Consider the following 19,587-nt stretch of genomic DNA (forward strand, 5'->3'; position numbering starts at 1 on the left):
ATATAAATAATCAGTAACTTGTCATCGTTTATATTTATACAAATGAAACCAGATAACGTTTAGAATACCGGAAGTAGAGCCACAAGTGTTAGGAGTAACTGTTTCAGCGGGAGTGCCAGGAGTTCCAGAAGTACCAGGATTCCCAGTGATAGTATTACAAGGTTCAATAGTTATTCCAGATGTACCTGAAGATTCAGATGAACTAGCAGTGCTAAGATTACTGGGAGATGCTGATTAACACGGAATGCAAAGCGGAGCAGGCATGTTAGTAGAGCCAGGTGTAGCAGGCGTTTCAGGTCCACAAGGACTCCCAGAGGAGCCTGGAGTATCAGGCTCACTAGGAATACCAGGTGTGCCGGGAGTTTCAGATTCACTACTGGCTGTCATTTGTGTTTTCGGAGTTACGGAAATACCGAGTGTGAGTAGAGTATCGTATTTGTAGGGACTAGCAGGTTCACTAGGTGTGGGAGATGCGCCGGGAGTTGCGGGATCATTAGGTATACCAGGTGTCCGAAAAGGAACAATTTCACTGTTGCGTGTCATTGATGTTTCAGGAGTTTCGGGAATATCTGGTGTCCAGGGAGTTGGAGGAATACTGGGCATTCTGGGTGTAGGAGGTGATCCAGTTTCACTACTGGGAGTCGCTGGTGTTAGAGAAGTGTTCAGATAACCTGGCATCCTCGGAGTTAGAGGTTTACTGGGCCTACTGTGTGTAAGAGGAGGTCCAGTTTTACTACTGGGTGTCGACGGTGTTTCAGGAATATTGAGATGACTTGGCGTCCAGAGAGTTGGAGGTTTACTGGCCATAGCGGGAGTAGAAGTAGGTCCAATTTCACTACTGGGTGTCGTTGGTGTTTCAGTAGATTTCTGATTTCTTGGAGTTCAGGGAGTTGGAGATTCACTGCGCATACCGGGTGTAGAAGGAGATACCGATTCACTACTGGATGTCGTTGGTGTGTCAGTAGTGTTGAGATGACTTGGCGTTCTGGGAGTTGGAGGTTTACTGGCCATAACGGGTGTAGGAGGAGGTATAGATTTACTACTGCGTGTCGTCGGTTTTTCAGTAACTTTGAGAAGACTTGGCGTCCTGGGAGTTGGAGGTTTACTGGCTATACCCGATGTGGAAGGAGCTGCAGTTTCACAACTCAGTGTCGCTGGTGTTCTAGGAGTTTTGAGACGACTTGACCTCCTGAGAGTTGGAGGCTTACTGGCCATAGCAGGTGTAGGAGGTGGTATAGTTTTACTACTGCGTGTCGTCAGTTTTTCAGTAGTTTTGAGATGAATTGGCGTCCTGGGAGTTGAAGGTTTACTGGCCACAGTGGGAGTAGCAGGAGGTATAGTTTTACTACTGCGTGTCGTCGGTTTTTCAGTAGATTTGAGATGACTTGGAGTCCTGGGAGTTGGAGGATTACTGGCTATGCACGATGTGGAAGGAGGTGCAGTTTCACAACTCAGTGTCGCTGGTGTTCCAGGAGTTTTGAGACGACTTGACCTCCTGAGAGTTGGAGGCTTACTGGCCATAGCAGCTGTAGGAGGTGGTATAGTTTTACTACTGCGTGTCGTCGGTTTTTCAGTAGTTATGAGATGACTTGGCGTCCTGGGAGTTGGAGGTTTACTGGCTATACACGATGTGGAAGGAGATGCAGTTTCACAACTCAGTGTCGCTGGTGTTCCAGGAGTTTTGAGACGACTTGACCTCCTGAGAGTTGGAGGCTTACTGGCCGTAGCGGGTGTAGGAGGAGGTATAGTTTTACTACTGCGTGTCGTCGGCTTTTCAGTAGCCGTGAGATGACTTGGCGTCCTGGGAGTTGGAGGTTTACTTTCCATATCAGGTGTTCGAGGAGGTGCAGTATCACTACTCGGTGTCGCTGGTGTTTCGGGAGATTTGAGATGACTTGGTGTCCTGGGAGTTGGAGGTTTACTGGCCGTAGCGGGTGTAGGAGGAGGTATAGTTTTACTACTGCGTGTCGTCGGCTTTTCAGTAGCCGTGAGATGACTTGGCGTCCTGGGAGTTGGAGGTTTACTTTCCATATCAGGTGTTCGAGGAGGTGCTGTTTCACTACTCGGTGTCGCTGGTGTTTCGGGAGATTTGAGATGACTTGGTGTCCTGGGAGTTGGAGGTTTACTGGCCGTAGCGGGTGTAGGAGGAGGTATAGTTTTACTACTGCGTGTCGTCGGCTTTTCAGTAGCCGTGAGATGACTTGGCGTCCTGGGAGTTGGAGGTTCACTTTCCATATCAGGTGTTCGAGGAGGTGCTGTTTCACTACTCGGTGTCGCTGGTGTTTCGGGAGATTTGAGATGACTTGGTGTCCTGGGAGTTGGAGGTTTACTGGCCGTAGCGGGTGTAGGAGGAGGTATAGTTTTACTACTGCGTGTCGTCGGCTTTTCAGTAGCCGTGAGATGACTTGGCGTCCTGGGAGTTGGAGGTTCACTTTCCATATCAGGTGTTCGAGGAGGTGCTGTTTCACTACTCGGTGTCGCTGGTGTTTCGGGAGATTTGAGATGACTTGGTGTCCTGGGAGTTGGAGGTTTACTGGCCGTAGCGGGTGTAGGAGGAGGTATAGTTTTACTACTGCGTGTCGTCGGCTTTTCAGTAGCCGTGAGATGACTTGGCGTCCTGGGAGTTGGAGGTTCACATTCCATATCAGATGTTCGAGGAGGTGCTGTTTCACTACTCGGTGTCGCTGGTGTTTCGGGAGATTTGAGATGACTTGGTGTCCTGGGAGTTGGAGGTTTACTGGCCGTAGCGGGTGTAGGAGGAGGTATAGTTTTACTACTGCGTGTCGTCGGCTTTTCAGTAGCCGTGAGATGACTTGGCGTCCTGGGAGTTGGAGGTTCACTTTCCATATTAGGTGTTCGAGGAGGTGCTGTTTCACTACTCGGTGTCGCTGGTGTTTCGGGAGATTTGAGATGACTTGGTGTCCTGGGAGTTGGAGGTTTACTGGCCGTAGCGGGTGTAGGAGGAGGTATAGTTTTACTACTGCGTGTCGTCGGCTTTTCAGTAGCCGTGAGATGACTTGGCGTCCTGGGAGTTGGAGGTTCACTTTCCATATTAGGTGTTCGAGGAGGTGCTGTTTCACTACTCGGTGTCGCTGGTGTTTCGGGAGATTTGAGATGACTTGGTGTCCTGGGAGTTGGAGGTTTACTGGCCGTAGCGGGTGTAGGAGGAGGTATAGTTTTACTACTGCGTGTCGTCGGCTTTTCAGTAGCCGTGAGATGACTTGGCGTCCTGGGAGTTGGAGGTTCACTTTCCATATCAGGTGTTCGAGGAGGTGCTGTTTCACTACTCGGTGTCGCTGGTGTTTCGGGAGATTTGAAATGACTTGGTGTCCTGGGAGTTGGAGGTTTACTGGCCGTAGCGGGTGTAGGAGGAGGTATAGTTTTACTACTGCGTGTCGTCGGCTTTTCAGTAGCCGTGAGATGACTCGGCGTCCTGGGAGTTGGAGGTTTACTTTCCATATCAGGTGTTCGAGGAGGTGCTGTTTCACTACTCGGTGTCGCTGGTGTTACGGGAGATTCGAGATGACTTGGTGTCCTGGGAGTTGGAGGTTTACTGGCCGTAGCGGGTGTAGGAGGAGGTATAGTTTTACTACTGCGTGTCGTCGGCTTTTCAGTAGCCGTGAGATGACTTGGCGTCCTGGGAGTTGGAGGTTTACTTTCCATATCAGGTGTTCGAGGAAGTGCTGTTTCACTACTCGGTGTCGCTGGTGTTTCGGGAGATTCGAGATGACTTGGTGTCCTGGGTGTTCGAGGTTTACTGGACGTAGCGGGTGTAGGAGGAGGTATAGTTTTACTACTGCGTGTCGTCGGCTTTTCAGTAGCCGTGAGATGACTTGGCGTCCTGGGAGTTGGAGGTTTACTTTCCATATCAGGTGTTCGAGGAAGTACTGTTTCACTACTCGGTGTCGCTGGTGTTTCGGGAGATTCGAGATTACTTGGTGTCCTGGGAGTTGGAGGTTTACTGGCCGTAGCGGGTGTAGGAGGAGGTATAGTTTTACTACTGCGTGTCGTCGGCTTTTCAGTAGCCGTGAGATGACTTGGCGTCCTGGGAGTTGGAGGTTTACTTTCCATATCAGGTGTTCGAGGAAGTGCTGTTTCACTACTCGGTGTCGCTGGTGTTTCGGGAGATTCGAGATGACTTGGTGTCCTGGGTGTTCGAGGTTTACTGGCCGTAGCGGGTGTAGGAGGAGGTATAGTTTTACTACTGCGTGTCGTCGGCTTTTCAGTAGCCGTGAGATTACTTGGCGTCCTGGGAGTTGGATGTTTACTTTCCATATCAGGTGTTCGAGGAGATGCTGTTTCACTACTCGGTGTCGCTGGTGTTTCGGGAGATTTGAAATGACTTGGTGTCCTGGGAGTTGGAGGTTTACTGGCCGTAGCGGGTGTAGGAGGAGGTATAGTTTTACTACTGCGTGTCGTCGGCTTTTCAGTAGCCGTGAGATGACTTGGCGTCCTGGGAGTTGGAGGTTTACTTTCCATATCACGTGTTCGAGGAAGTGCTGTTTCACTACTCGGTGTCGCTGGTGTTTCGGGAGATTCGAGATTACTTGGTGTCCTGGGAGTTGGAGGTTTACTGGCCGTAGCGGGTGTAGGAGGAGGTATAGTTTTACTACTGCGTGTCGTCGGCTTTTCAGTAGCCGTGAGATGACTTGGCGTCCTGGGAGTTGGAGGTTTACTTTCCATATCAGGTGTTCGAGGAAGTGCTGTTGCACTACTCGGTGTCGCAGGTGTTTCGGGAGATTCGAGATGACTTGGTGTCCTGGGTGTTCGAGGTTTACTGGCCGTAGCGGGTGTAGGAGGAGGTATAGTTTTACTACTGCGTGTCGTCGGCTTTTCAGTAGCCGTGAGATTACTTGGCGTCCTGGGAGTTGGAGGTTTACTTTCCATATCAGGTGTTCGAGGAGATGCTGTTTCACTACTCGGTGTCGCTGGTGTTTCGGGAGATTTGAAATGACTTGGTGTCCTGGGAGTTGGAGGTTTACTGGCCGTAGCGGGTGTAGGAGGAGGTATAGTTTTACTACTGCGTGTCGTCGGCTTTTCAGTAGCCGTGAGATGACTTGGCGTCCTGGGAGTTGGAGGTTTACTTTCCATATCAGGTGTTCGAGGAAGTGCTGTTTCACTACTCGGTGTCGCTGGTGTTTCGGGAGATTCGAGATGACTTGGTGTCCTGGGTGTTCGAGGTTTACTGGCCGTAGCGGGTGTAGGAGGAGGTATAGTTTTACTACTGCGTGTCGTCGGCTTTTCAGTAGCCGTGAGATTACTTGGCGTCCTGGGAGTTGGAGGTTTACTTTCCATATCAGGTGTTCGAGGAGATGCTGTTTCACTACTCGGTGTCGCTGGTGTTTCGGGAGATTTGAGATGACTTGGTGTCCTGGGAGTTGGAGGTTTACTGGCCGTAGCGGGTGTAGGAGGAGGTATAGTTTTACTACTGCGTGTCGTCGGCTTTTCAGTAGCCGTGAGATGACTTGGCGTCCTGGGAGTTGGAGGTTCACTTTCCATATCAGGCGTTCGAGGAGGTGCTGTTTCACTACTCGGTGTCGCTGGTGTTTCGGGAGATTTGAGATGACTTGGTGTCCTGGGAGTTGGAGGTTTACTGGCCGTAGCGGGTGTAGGAGGAGGTATAGTTTTACTACTGCGTGTCGTCGGCTTTTCAGTAGCCGTGAGATGACTTGGCGTCCTGGGAGTTGGAGGTTCACTTTCCATATCAGGTGTTCGAGGAGGTGCTGTTTCACTACTCGGTGTCGCTGGTGTTTCGGGAGATTTGAAATGACTTGGTGTCCTGGAAGTTGGAGGTTTACTGGCCGCAGCGGGTGTAGGAGGAGGTATAGTTTTACTACTGCGTGTCGTCTGCTTTTCAGTAGCCGTGAGATGACTTGGCGTCCTGGGAGTTGGAGGTTTACTTTCCATATCGGGTGTTCGAGGAGGTGCAGTTTCATTACTGTGTGTCGCTGGTGTTTCAGGAGTTTTGGAATGACTTGGCGCCCTGGGCGTTGGAGGTTTACTGGCCATACTGGGTGTGGGAGGAGGTGTAGTTTTCCTAGTGGGTACCATTGACCCAGTATTTTCGAGATGACCTGGACTTCTGGGAGTCGGAGGTTTACTGGCCATATCAGGTGTGGGAGGAGATATAGTTTCATTACTGCGTGTCGCTGGTGTTTCAGGAGTTTTGAAACGTCTTGGCGTCCTGGGAGTTGGAGCTTTACTGGCCATAGTGGTTGTAGGAGGAGGTATAGTTTTACTGCTGCGTGTCGTCGGTTTTTCAGTAGTCTTGAGATGACTTGGCGTCCTGGGAGTTGGAGGTTTACTGGCCATAGCAGGTGTGGCAGAAGGTGCAGTTTCACTACTCAGTGTCGCTGGTGTTTCGGGAGATTTGAGATGACTTGGTGTCCTGGGAGTTGGAGGTTTAATGGCCATAGCAGGTGTAGGAGGTGGTATAGTTTTACTACTGCGTGTCGTAGGTTTTCCAGTAGTTTTGAGATGCAGTGGCGTCCTGGGAGTTGGAGGTTTACTGGCCATACTGGGCGTGGTAGGAGGTGTAGTTTCCCTACACGGTGTCGCTAGTGTTTCGGGAGATTTGAGATGACTTGGTGTCCTGGGAGTTGGAGCTTTACTGGCCATAGTGAGTGTAGGAGGAGGTATAGTTTTACTACTGCGTGTCGTCAGTTTTCGAGTAGTTTTGAGATGACGTGGCGTCCTGGGAGTTGGGGGTTTACTGAGTATACTGGGTGTAGGAGGGGATCCAATTTCACTATAGGGTGTCGCTGGTCTTTCAGGAGTTTCGGGATTACTTGGTGTCCTGGGAGTTGGAGGTTTACTGGGTGTACCAGGCGGACGAAGAGGTTCGCCGTCACTACCGGATGTCGTTTGTGTAACAGAAGTTTCGGGAGAACTGGATGTGCTTGTAGTACCGGATTCATTTACAGATACACCAGATGTGTCTGGAAAAACGTGTTCACTAGAAGTACTTGCAGTCTCGGATTTACTAGGTGTACCGGAGGAACCTGAATTATCTGTTTCATTATAAGTGCGTGGAGTGTCTGCAGTGTCGGGTTCACTAGAAGAGCCAGGAGTGTCTGCAGTGTCGGGTTCAGTAGAAGAGCCAGGAGTGTCTGCAGTGTCGGGTTCAGTAGAAGAGCCAGGAGTGTCTGCAGTGTCGGGTTCACTAGAAGAGCCAGGAGTGTCTGCAGTGTCGGGTTCACTAGAAGAGCCAGGAGTGTCTGCAGTGTCGGGTTCACTAGATGCGCCAGGAGTGTCTGAAGTGTCAGATTCACTAGGAGTGTCAGTTGTAGTGTTTGTTCCATTTCCACTACTTGGTGTTGCTGGTGTTTGAGGAGTTTCGTAATTACTTGGCGTGCTTGGAGTGCTGAGAGTGTTGGGTGCTTCTGTTATGCTAGGTGTGGTTGTTGTACTAGTAATTTCGGGATTGGTAGGACTTCCAAGGTATACGGGTGTTCCTGAGGTGCTAGGTTGTTCGGATGAGCCAGACCATGCAGATGTGTTGGATGAGCCAAGCCATGCTGGTGTACCTGGGGTACCGTTAGTGGCCGCAGTACCTGTGATGTCCGATGTTCCAGATGTACCAGAAGTATCAGGTGTGCCGGGTAAGCCAGGAGTGCCTGGGGCACCAGGACTACCTGGAATGCTTGGAGTGCCTGAGTTTCCAGGTATGCTGGGTGTACCAGGTGTGCCAGAAGTACCAGATGTGCCGGGTGAGCCAGGAGTGCCTGGTGCACCAGGACTTCCTGAAATGCCAGGTGTGGCTGGAGTATCAGGTGTGCCGGTTGAGCCAGGAGTGTCTGGGGCACCAGGACTTGCTGGAACGCTAGAAGTGCCTGGGTTTCCGGATATGCCGGGTGTGCCAGGTGTGCCGGGTGTGCCAGGTGTGCCGGGTGTGCCGGGTATGCCGGGTGTGCCAGGAGTGCCGGGTGTGCCGGGTGAGCCGGTAGTGCCTGGGGCACCAGGACTTCCTGGAACGCCAGGTGTGGCAGGAGTACCAGGTGTTCCTGTTGCGCCGGGAGTGTCTGGGGCAGCAGGACTACCTGGAATGCTTGGAGTGCCTGAGTTTCCAGGTATGCCGGGTGTACCAGGTGTGCCAGAAGTACCAGATGTGCCAGGTGAGCCAGGAGTGCCTGGTGCACCGGGACTTCCTGAAATGCCAGGTGTGGCAGGAGTACCAGGTGTGCCGGTTGAGCCGGGAGTGTCTGGGGCACCAGGACTTGCTGGAACGCTAGAAGTGCCTGGGTTTCCGGATATTCCGGGTGTGCCAGGTGTGCCGGGTGTGCCGGGTGAGCCGGTAGTGCCTGGGGCACCAGGACTTCCTGGAATGCCAGGTGTGGCAGGAGTACCAGTTGTGCCGGTTGCGCCGGGAGTGTCTGGGGCACCAGGACTACCTGGACTGCTTGGGGTGCCTGAGTTTCCAGGTATGCCGGGTGTACCAGGTGTGCCAGGAGTACCAGGTGTACCGGGTGAGCCAGGAGTACCTGGGGCACCAGGACTTCCTGGAACGCCAGGTGTGGCAGGCGTACCAGGTGTGCCGGTTGCGCCGGGAGTGTCTGGGGCACCAGGACTACCTGGACTGCTTGGAGTGCCTGAGTTTCCAGGTATGCCGGGTGTACCAGGTGTGCCAGGAGTACCAGGTGTGCCGGGTGTGCCAGGTTTGCCGGATGTGCCAGGTGTGCTCGCTGTGCCAGATGTGCCGGGTATGCCGGGTGAGCCGGGAGTGCCTGGGGCACCAGGACTTCCTGGAACGCCAGGTGTGGCAGGAGTACCAGGTGTGCCGGTTGCGCCGGGAGTGTCTGGGGCAGCAGGACTACCTGGAATGCTTGGAGTGCCTGAGTTTCCAGGTATGCTGGGTGTACCAGGTGTGCCAGAAGTACCAGATGTGCCAGGTGAGCCAGGAGTGCCTGGTGCACCGGGACTTCCTGAAATGCCAGGTGTGGCTGGAGTATCAGGTGTGCCGGTTGAGCCGGGAGTGTCTGGGGCACCAGGACTTGCTGGAACGCTAGAAGTGCCTGGGTTTCCGGATATGCCGGGTGTGCCAGGTGTGCCGGGTGTGCCAGGTGTGCCGGGTGTGCCAGGTGTGTCGGGTGTGCCAGGTGTGCCGGGTGTGCCAGGTGTGCCGGGTGTGCCGGGTGAGCCGGGAGTGCCTGGGGCACCAGGACTTCCTGGTACGCCAGGTGTGGCAGGAGTACCAGGTGTGCCGGTTGCGCCGGGAGTGTCTGGGGCACCAGGACTACCTGGACTGCTTGGAGTGCCTGAGTTTCCAGGTATGCCGGGTGTACCAGGTGTGCCAGGAGTACCAGGTGTACCGGGTGAGCCAGGAGTACCTGGGGCACCAGGACTTCCTGGAACGCCAGGTGTGGCAGGCGTACCAGGTGTGCCGGTTGCGCCGGGAGTGTCTGGGGCACCAGGACTACCTGGACTGCTTGGAGTGCCTGAGTTTCCAGGTATGCCGGGTGTACCAGGTGTGCCAGGAGTACCAGGTGTGCCGGGTGTGCCAGGTTTGCCGGATGTGCCAGGTGTGCTCGCTGTGCCAGATGTGCCGGGTATGCCGGGTGAGCCGGGAGTGCCTGGGGCACCAGGACTTCCTGGAATGCCAGGTGTGGCAGGAGTACCAGGTGTGCCGGTTGAGTCGGGAGTGTCTGGGGCACCAGGACTACCTGGAATGCTTGGAGTGCCTGAGTTTCCAGGTATGCCGGGTGTACCAGGTGTGCCAGGTGAGCCAGGAGTACCTGGGGCACCAGGACTTCCTGGAATGCCAGGTGTGGCAGGAGTACCGGGAGTACCGGGTGAGCCAGGAGTGTGTGGGTCCCCAGGACTTGCTGGAACGCTAGAAGTGCCTGGGTTTCCGGATATGCCGGGTGTGCCAGGTTTACCGGGTGTGCCAGATGTGCTCGCTGTGCCAGATGTACCCGGTGTGCCAGATGTGCCCGGTGTGCCAGATGTGCCCGATGTGCCAGATGTGCCCGGTGTGCTAGATGTGCCAGGGGCACCAGAACTTCCTGGAGTGATAGGGGTGCCTACGCTCCCAGGTATGCCAGGTTTACCAGGAGCTCCTGAAGTGCCAGATGTAACAGGAGTTCCAGGGGTGCCAGAGATACCAGGAGTTCCAGAGGTGCCAGGTGTAACAGGAGTTCCCGAGACGCCAGGTGTACCTGAAGTGCTGGAAGTTGTAGTAGATCCTAGACTGCCAGAAGTGTCAGGGGTGCCAGGTGTTCCCGGAGTGCCCGGCGTACCAGGTGTCCCCGGTGTGCCAGGAGTACCAGGTGTTGCCGCAGTACCGGGAGAAACAGGTTGTCCAGTAGTTTCTCCCGGTTGATCTGGTTTTCCTGTTTGACTAGTAGCGTCTCCAGGTTGTCCAGGGCTGCCTGTTCCGCTTGTCCATTGTCCATCATTATCGCCACTACCAGTAGCGGCTGTCCCTGATCCTTCCTTGCAGTCTTCTCGTGATACAGCCCAAGGATGATTACATCCATGTATATCTGGATCCCAGACCGTACCAACTCCACATTCAAATTCATACTTTACAAAGTTTCCAGAACCTTCTTCAACGCATCTATAAAATTTTCTACAGTTATTCAAATCAGCAAAATATCCTTCTTGAACACATCGTCCTCGACCTTGATCATTCTCTGGTTTTCCACTTGTTGCAGAAAATTGGTTACTACTCGTTGATAAACTTGTGGTAGTAGTCTGCGAAGTTGTTCGCAGTATATCGTTTGTAACAGTTCCATTGGTCGCCCATGTTCCTGTTGTAGTCGGAGATGTCGTAGTCGAATTATTGTTGTTTATGATATTTCCACCACACTCTGGGCGGTCGCTGTCGTTGGGGAGAGTACAGATGTTACCCCTGCGCATCGAGAATACTGTTCCAACACCGCACTCGAATTGAAAGATCTGCAGCGGTTTTCCGAATCCCCAATCGACACATCGGTAGAATCTTCTACAGTCGCTAGGATCGGCATGATATCCTACTTCAATGCACATGAAACCATTCGGTAGATGTGGCAAGGGCAGATGTATCGAGGGCAGAGCTTTTGCTAAAATAATAGAAATGATTATAAATAATAATAGGCAGAAAATAGGTTTTGTAAATTCAAAGAAAATTTTACTCGATCGTTTGATACTTTTTACGTTTCTTTTGTGAAAAAAATTAACATTGGAATGTGGAATATTCGAGTCTGAATTCGCGATACGTAGACATAAAGAATTTTACATTAGTAAAGTTCTTTAAGTAAGTTTCCTTCGATGCAGTCAAGGCCACGCGTCTCGCGCGAAACCAGTTTGAAGACACAGCGGACAACAACGTTGCTGACTGAGATGACGGAGAAATAAAAATGATGGCAATGCACCATGGAATCGGTAAGCGTATCACGCGTCCGTGAACCGCGCTGTAAATGGGCTTGTCAAGAAAATAGATAGTTCGTGCATCTCCTAAAAGGTCCTTCGAACCATTCATGCCAACTTCGACTGCGTACCGTGAATACTACAAACTAGTTTAAAGTTCAAATTTCGAATCAATGAAAAGGATCTTACCAATATCAGCTAACGTCGGCGAGATCAGCGCTATCAAAACGCCTAACGTATGTAGATTTGCCCACATGTTTTCGGTTCACCGTGTCTGAAAATAAAATAATTCATATCAATAAAATTGTTAGAAACCGATGTTAATTTTATCGATTTCCTAGCGAAGAATCAACGGCGTTCATAAATTTAAATCCAGTGGCGTTTAAATCTCCATAGTTTTAACGGGATAGCCGAACATGACGTAGTCTACTTCGTTTTGTAGGGCGAGAGGCGTGGATTTCCTCGGTTGAAAATTTCGCATAAACCGGCAAAGATAAGCAGTCGAACAGTTACGTACTGTTTGGCACACGTCCAATCTTCCCCGACCGAAAGGATTCTAACTGTCCCTTGACCTTGGCTGGAATAATTCAAGCATCATCGATGGCTCAGGATCAAACGATTCTCATTTCGACCTCGATTTATTTCATCGTTCCACTCTTCGACAAAAATCCACGTGCTACAACAACAATTTCAATACCCTACCCATCGTGAATTCGCTTGTACAGTTACGTTAACGTTGATTTCCGACGCGCCTTTAATGATTTGACGCGATAGCTTTTTTTTACCGAGACCGTAAATCAGCGTGCATCGTGAATAGAATAAGGAAGACGAGAAGTGAATGAACCTTGTGTCTTCTTGGCTGTGCCGTACTATGATCTGCATCGCAAATTCCTTAATTCCCCATCGCGACCAATTCTTTCCATGCAGCCGTTGTACTGATTACTGCTGTTAGCTAGCAGTCTTTCGAATTGTTTATCATGTAACAGTACTCGAAATCCAAGTGTAAATCGTAAGATATTATAAAAACGTAGAAAATATATAATAATAATAAATATAATAAAATAGGAAACTTGATATAAATATAATTGAAAATGCAATAATACGAATGTAAAAAGTAAAATAAAGCGATAATGAGAAAAACATTACTTTTCGTATAACGCGCATAATATATTTATAATGGATTTCTGCAGGTGTTTGTATACAGTCGAGGACAGAAGGAAGTTTGCAGGATAAAGGGTACAAAAAGGACGCTATAATTTTAGAAAAAACACTTGTAGTAACTGTCAAGAACGATTAAATGTAATGTAGTTATTATACGCAATTATGAATTTTGAACTTCCTTTTGCCCGCCATTGTTCTTTCTACTCTATCAAGCTTTAACAAACGAAAAATCTGGCAGCATTTGACGTGCGTCTCGAAAACCATTCATACAACGTGTCTATCGTAATAAAATTTCTTTGATAGAATCAACAAGGAGCGAAGCACTTTGTCTATGATTTTTAAACGTATCGATAACCTGTCAGACGATCGACAACGTTCGCTGACGACGCAGCTCCGCCTGTGAAATATATACGATTCTCGCGTGTAGGTGCAGATTGCGAATCAAGCTGTAGGTTGATTTCTTTCCACTAAGCCGTAGGTAACCGACTTCCTCTCCTTTACATCGCGATAAACCGAAGAAACTGTCAACTTACACCGAGTCCCATCGTTTTAAACTTACGACTAGATAAATTTATGGAATAATGCATTCTGACAGAGGTCTATGCGCTTTGCAATCCCTCCGTGGAGAATATACAGTGGCTTACGAAGATATTTGAGGACTTTATCATAAAAAAATGATCACTTGCGAATTTCATAAGATACCCGTATTTCTCTATAGCAAGTGTGCGAATATTTTCGCCAGACACTGTATATATTCCAATCCTTCGGTCGGTTATCTGTAGACGGAAGGATCGATATTCGAATCAAGATAAATCACTTCGAGGTTCAACGTCAGCGATTAGGTCTTGAAAGTTTCGCGTCGTTAATCATCCTGGCTATTTATTCGTTTCTGCTGCCCCTGTAGGACCTGCACCTATACGCAACGTGCAACACTCGCCGGATGAAGCAAGGCGCACTGGATCCAGTGCCATAAATACCACTCGCAGCGATCCTGCATAACAGAATAACGAATTGCATCGTACGCGACCTACGGCTGGTCGAGATGCGCCGCGTACTACCGAGTACGTAGTCGTCGAAAGGAGGAACGATATATTCTGACGGGCTGAAAGTTTTGGACGAAGGTGTTGGAGCAAGTAAGAGTCGTAGAAGGGGAGAAAGCTATGCGTCGAAAAGGTAAATCTAACCAGACCACGCACGGCACGCCGCTCTGTTGTCCTTTCTCCTCGTTGGTTAGAGTGGGAAGAGGATTGCATGAACTGCAAGTGACATAACTTGAGAATGCGGCTTCTCCATGTTCACTGTGGAATGGGAGAAGAGGAGAGAGTGCGGTGACATAACGTCGACAGCGTCAATGTCAGTGTTGGTGATCGTGACATTGGAGCGCACTCGGTTGAACCGAAATAGGAACTGGTTTGTGAGATGTTGTGTCACATGGAAGCCGTTTATCACACTATGATAAATCGCGCGCTATTAATTAACTCTGTCGAGTTAAACGACACGCCCCGGAAGCGTAAATTTGGGTCAATTACCTTGGCGTAAAATAAAATTTGGAGAATTTGTCGTGTATTTCAACTGTCAAAGATATCAAAGGCCGGGGATGTTTATGCATTTGTGTGAAATTTACATGCACACGGAGAAACCTATAGAATGCACATAATATTGAAAATTGTGTAAGATATTCAAAGTATAATACTCGTTATAAAGTATAGTTTAGTAACCGAAATAGATCTCTCTTTAGCCATCTTGATAAAAAAGGCCGAATTTGCATAAGTATCCCTACACGATGCAAGGATTATATATTTTCTATGATTTTCTATGATAATATCTATCTATTTCTATGATAACGAACAATTCTCCATTTTATTAAACGATCTCTCTTCCAACGACTGGCAACTTCGATCAACGAAACAGATAGTATTATATAATAAAACGATGAATTTTAAGGGGAAATTTCGATGCAGCCGAGACGACGATTTTATGAATACGATATTTTAAGATATCCAAGTGAAACGAGTAGGTCGCGGATTTGTGTCGTCGGTGATCCACTTGCCATTCGATTTACCGCAAATGGCCCGTGCGATTTGGGCGAAGAACCTTTCCTCGTTGAATGAAACATTTCGTGCGGCGAGGGTTCAGGCCCCGTTTGCACGAGATCCGTGCTTTGAATACGAATTGGTCGCATCCCGTATAGACGATGTTCCCAATCCCTCGAGAGTCGCGCGAAAAACAGAAGGATTACGTTTCGAGAGCCGCATTTCAAGCAACTTCATCGGAAGACCAAATGCTCCAGAATCGATGAAGAAGAATTCGTCTGAAACTTTTTGAACGTTCCCGTGATCGAAGCAATTACGTCTTTCGAAGAAAGTTTCCCGATCGGTCGGTGCGGTTTGGCGACGAAGAATCGTATGGTTGCGGAACATAGAATCCACCGAACTAACACATTTGCTGCTATCGATGCGTACGTTGCGTCGAGGCAATTATTTCAATTTATAATATGGTACGTTGCAATTGTTAAGTTTACGCTACTTATACAGCATGTCTTAGATTTTAACGGTCTAATCTTTTTTGATATATTTTACGGATCCAAATGAGAGAAGAATGTTGTACAAACGTAGGTGGTTTAAGATGTTACAGAAAAGATTTATGCGAAAAACACGAAATACAAAGGGAACGGCGAAGAACTTGCGATTCTTGCGATGTAACGTAGATGTTACTATTTGATGTTGTCAATGATCTTAAAGCTAATATCTGCCAGTACCATCGGTAAGTTGCTCGACTATCTAGCGAAATGCCGCGACTGTTTACGCAGATACGCACTTTGTTTACTACTTCCGCAGTTAGCTGTAGACCGACATAAATATCGCTGATCCGTTTCTATATTGTATCGCGATAACCTAATCGCAAGCTCTTTACCGTTTCCCTCGTATTTCATTTTCTTGTCATATCTCCTTTATCACATCTTAAACGATCTATGTTTATGTAACATCTTTTCCTATTTGGACCCGTAGATTGCAAATCTTTAAGTGCTTGCGGGAAATTAAAGGGTAAAAGAATATATAAAAATATCCATATTCCTTGCTTGACTTCGTAAAACGATAAATTTGCATGAATATTCACAGTCTAGGCATTATTAACTAAAATAAAGACACTTCTGACGAGAAAGATACGCGGTTTAAAAAATGATGTGACTCCAGTTTCATAGCGGTCGATGTAGTACACTATATATCTATCACACATATTATATATCATAGAACTTTGTTACAAATCAATTTGACTTGCCTTATCAACTTCTAAACTCGGGAAACCTTGCAAAACAAACTAATAATTGTTAAATAAGCAAAACGTTTGACGTGTTGTCATTCGGTAATTTATAACTGGATTAATGGTTTCTCGTTAACAATGCATCGACAGCAACTAATAGCTACTTGGGTTGCCAATATGCAAACACACGTGTAACTGCATAAATAAACAGTTAAGTCGAAACTACGCAACTGCGTAAAGAAGCGTAAGATAACGACAGGTCATTAAGAAGTTGCACGACTTATTTATAAAACGTTTCCAGCCACTCTGCCACCTGCTGTTGTTGGTTGTAAGTGGAATAAGAGAGCTCGAAGAAGACTCGAAACGTTTCAAGGACGAGCTGCATCTCCAAGTATTCTCTGGACCAATTAACTTGGCTTTCAAAGTACATTTTAGTTACAAAAATTGCAAGGTTGCCGAATTATAGACTGCATACGTGCATCTTATGAAAGCTAATTCGGGGTTCTGCCTTTCGAGAACGATTTTTGAATATTCATAGGAATTTCGCGTAGCTCATTTGATGGACACTTTGAAATAACCTGAGAGGTACCTTTCGCGAAGAGGCAAACAACTCGAAACGTATCATTAATAGTACATCTTCTCGCCGGGCCTGTGATTTAACGGTTTCACGGGCCAAAGGCACCCGGAAGCTAAAACATTTCGAATTCCAACCATCGAGGTAACGATCTAATCGATGCTTTCTCGAGTGAGTTTAAAAAAATGTAAGCACGAGGGTACTTGAATAAATAAGAAAATCGTCGAAACGAAGACGACACTTGACGCAATCTCTCGTGTAATTTCGATTTCATTGATTGCCACTCTCTTCCCTTTCTCGTTGCTTTCTTTCGACGAAGAAAATAAATTTGCAACGTGAACATGGCGTGCCAATTTCCTGGTAAAAATCACGGACGCTAATAGCGGCAGAAAATGCAGATACGTAATTACGTGCTCGAAACGCACGACCTCGAATTAAAGTCAATTGTCTAATAAATCGCGGCTCGCAATTCAAGAAATCGACGTGTACATCGACGTTAGTCGTATCGTTATCCTTACGGATAATTCGCGCGTGAGAATTAGAAAAATCGAGGGAAAATTACTAATTGACCGAGACGAGATGTAGAAAGCCGTCCTCTGTCGTCCTTTATGTCCAATCGAATAAACGTATATCGCTGATAGTAATCATTGCAGAGAGCAAAGGTGTTTCGTGGAATTTTACCGTGGATCAAACTGGATATTCGTTGAAACGGATCGGTATCCGTAAGTTCTAGAAGATCGTAAGATGTAAGAACGAAGTCCTTGAAGACGTTGGGATGACCAGTTTGATCGAACCAGTTCTTGATCTGAACGGAAACCGACGACCAATCTCTTCTTCGAAGCTATAAATGCCGTAGTTCGAAAGCGAAATTCTTGGCGTGGAATTGCACCGTTTGTCGCAACCATCCAGTTTGCCGTTCGATAGAGAGGAAAGTTCGATAAAAGATCGAAAAGAAAACACGTGTACGGGAGATAAAAAAGGAAAAAAGAACGACAAGCGCGTGGAATTCTAAGTGTACGAAAGCGAAGAAGCTGTCGCTCGCTGTATATTTCATAGAACCAGTTTGTAAACGGCCGAAGGAACGCGGATAAATAATAGAGAAGCTATTAAGAGGATAGAACGGATCCTGACGAAGAAGCAGCACCGATGCGAGCCGGTGCAGTGAACCTAGACTGTTATTATGGTATCCTCGCTGCAATAAGTGCAGCCTTGCCATGGAAAGTCGCAAGGTCGTCTCTTCTCCCACCAATTCCACGATTTCCCTCTCTTTCACATCCTCGTCGATGCACAATGGCGTTAGAATCAGAGTGGTGATTAAATCATGGCACTCGTTTCGAGAACCTGACGGTCGTATCATCGAATTTCTCAGTCTAATATATCTGGCCTGGAATGATCACATTCCACCTAACCGAACTTTTCACAGTTCAACCAACCTACTTCTACGAACGAAATAGAAAGTCGATCGAAATTCCTTTATAATTGTCGTAACGACAACGATTGGAAGTAGAGATTCTTCTTTATCGATCTAAGTCTGACCGGCGACGATCATATTCTATTTAGCCGAACTATCCTGTTTTAAACGAATCTATTTTCACAAAAGACACGAAAGATCGATCGAGCTTCCTTTCTATCCATCGTAACGATAACAACTGAAAACAGAGATTCCATTTTCTTCCATTATCAGCCTGATGAGTCTGACATAGAACGGATAGAACATTCTACTTAACCGAGTTCTCTATTATTCGATCAATTTATTTCCACGAAAGACGATTGAGTTTCAAAGAAAATCGATTGAAAGCAAAGACGCTTCTTATATTCAACGAGATTTATCGCCTCGACGAGTCTGACCCGAAACGACCACTTTGTACTCAACCAGCTTCTTCACTTTCCAATGAAATGGGTGTTTTCACGAGAGACGCGGAAGAATGGATGAAGATTCTTTTCTAATCAACGATAACGATATCAAACGGAAGCAGAGACTCTTCTTTCTTATACTCGTCGAAACGAATGAAAGCCGATCAACGGTATTCAGCGTCGGTGACTTGCGACGCGCGAAAAACAAAACACCTTTCAAACTCGCCACGGCAAACGCGTCTGTTGCCGAAGGTAATCGTATCCACGGCGGCTCGCAATTAAAGGGATACTTGTAAATTGCACGTGCAAGCCTTCCCACACGAGCCGCTTACACCGTCCTCTTCATTTTTTCATTATCTCCCTTATTTGCGACCGCAATCCACCTTCCAACGCTAACCGTACATTTATCATGCATCGCATGCGGGCCTCACCGAGGTTCAAGGCTCCGCGGATGCCTGTCCACCGAGAAAATGAGAAATCCCGTCGAGATATTAACGTCGACGTAAATAGAGCGTAATTACAGCCGAGTGAATCAATGAGATAGAGAGAGAGAGAGAGAGAACGTCGATCATAAAACATGGCCCTTGTTTGGAACTATTAATAAATAACAGCTATCCTTAAACGATTTGTTGCATAAAGTAGTTCAATGTAAAACTAATTGAATTTCCTTCCTCGAAGCATGAATCTGTTGTTGATATCGTTGTCGGTGTTCTCTCCACGCTATCGATGTTTCCCACTTTCCTGAGAATTTATTAATGTCGATTCCTCTATTCTGAATAATAGTTATACAACGTGGCAGGTGTCGGTTACTATTCAGGTTAATTAAAGGACATTGAAAACAGCGGCGTTCTCGAGGAGATCGTTTAGTATAATCGTAATTGCAGCCGGTGCCACAGCAGTGGCAGCGTTGAATAGATTCGTTCTTTACAAGGAGAACATCATTGAATAATAGCGTGAGTCAGTGCGCGGGATTTTTCTTTCGTCGATGGAAAATCGGCTTTTAATCGGAATTCTGGAATCTTTCAAGGTCGTGATTCAATTAAATCTCCGATCGTTTAAGTCTCGTTAATAATGGAAAGTATGCCGCCACAGATTCCTTGTTACGAGAAATCATGCTTTTTAATCACTTTTCTCATTTTATCGCATCGCGTACGACATTCTATCTTGAAATTTATACGGATGTAGCAAGTTGGACGAGAAAGGGAACTGCGAAAGCCTTAAGCGATTCGTCGATTAAGCAACGAGCGAAATAACGCGCTCCAGCTTTCTTGGCGTCGCGATTCATTTTTAATCGGCCTCTCGTTGCACCTGACAATGAAATAAACTCGTCGACGCGAGAAAAACTCCACTCTCCGGCTCGTGAACCGTGTCCGGTGGAATGTCCTTCGCGG

General features: G+C 47.8%; 4 protein-coding genes across 7 annotated transcripts in view; all 4 read right to left on the reverse strand.

Annotated features, from left to right (window-relative positions):
- The window catches only part of LOC117155500 (uncharacterized), a 32,721-nt gene that overhangs the window by 9,515 nt on the left and 3,619 nt on the right, over window positions 1-19,587 (reverse strand). The window contains exons 2-5 of one of the 4 annotated variants that reach the window (XM_076623249.1): window positions 11,536-11,620; window positions 10,155-11,039; window positions 7,554-7,742; window positions 69-185 (exon numbers count right to left, since the gene is read on the reverse strand). In XM_076623249.1, coding sequence (XP_076479364.1) covers window positions 69-185; window positions 7,554-7,742; window positions 10,155-11,039; window positions 11,536-11,602 — 1,258 coding nt within the window. In that variant the 5' untranslated portion in view covers window positions 11,603-11,620. The remainder of the gene's footprint in view (window positions 1-68; window positions 186-7,553; window positions 7,743-10,154; window positions 11,040-11,535; window positions 11,621-19,587) is intronic. The other 3 variants (XM_076623251.1, XM_076623250.1, XM_076623252.1) reach the window with 3 other exon arrangements.
- On the reverse strand, window positions 204-807 carry LOC143303436 (uncharacterized). Its single transcript, XM_076623259.1, has one exon. It carries the CDS (start codon window positions 805-807, stop codon window positions 235-237), a length of 573 nt encoding a protein of 190 aa, XP_076479374.1. The 3' UTR covers window positions 204-234.
- Window positions 883-7,548, reverse strand: LOC143303459 (uncharacterized; the record flags this gene model as incomplete). The annotated part of the gene is made up of 1 exon (XM_076623489.1): window positions 883-7,548. A coding segment is annotated over one exon (6,666 nt), but the record flags the coding sequence as incomplete, so codon positions are not given.
- Window positions 7,747-10,086, reverse strand: LOC143303460 (uncharacterized; the record flags this gene model as incomplete). Its single annotated transcript, XM_076623490.1, has 2 exons — window positions 7,747-8,755; window positions 9,026-10,086. Coding segments are annotated over 2 exons (2,070 nt in total), but the record flags the coding sequence as incomplete, so codon positions are not given.

Source organism: Bombus vancouverensis, chromosome 12, assembly GCF_051014615.1.
Source record: "Bombus vancouverensis nearcticus chromosome 12, iyBomVanc1_principal, whole genome shotgun sequence".
Classification (NCBI taxonomy): Eukaryota; Metazoa; Arthropoda; class Insecta; order Hymenoptera; family Apidae; genus Bombus; species Bombus vancouverensis.

Excerpts from the sequence above, each read along its gene's own strand:
- LOC143303436 (XM_076623259.1), bottom strand. The coding sequence starts at position 807 with ATGGCCAGTAAACCTCCAACTCTCTGGACGCCAAGTCATCTCAATATT.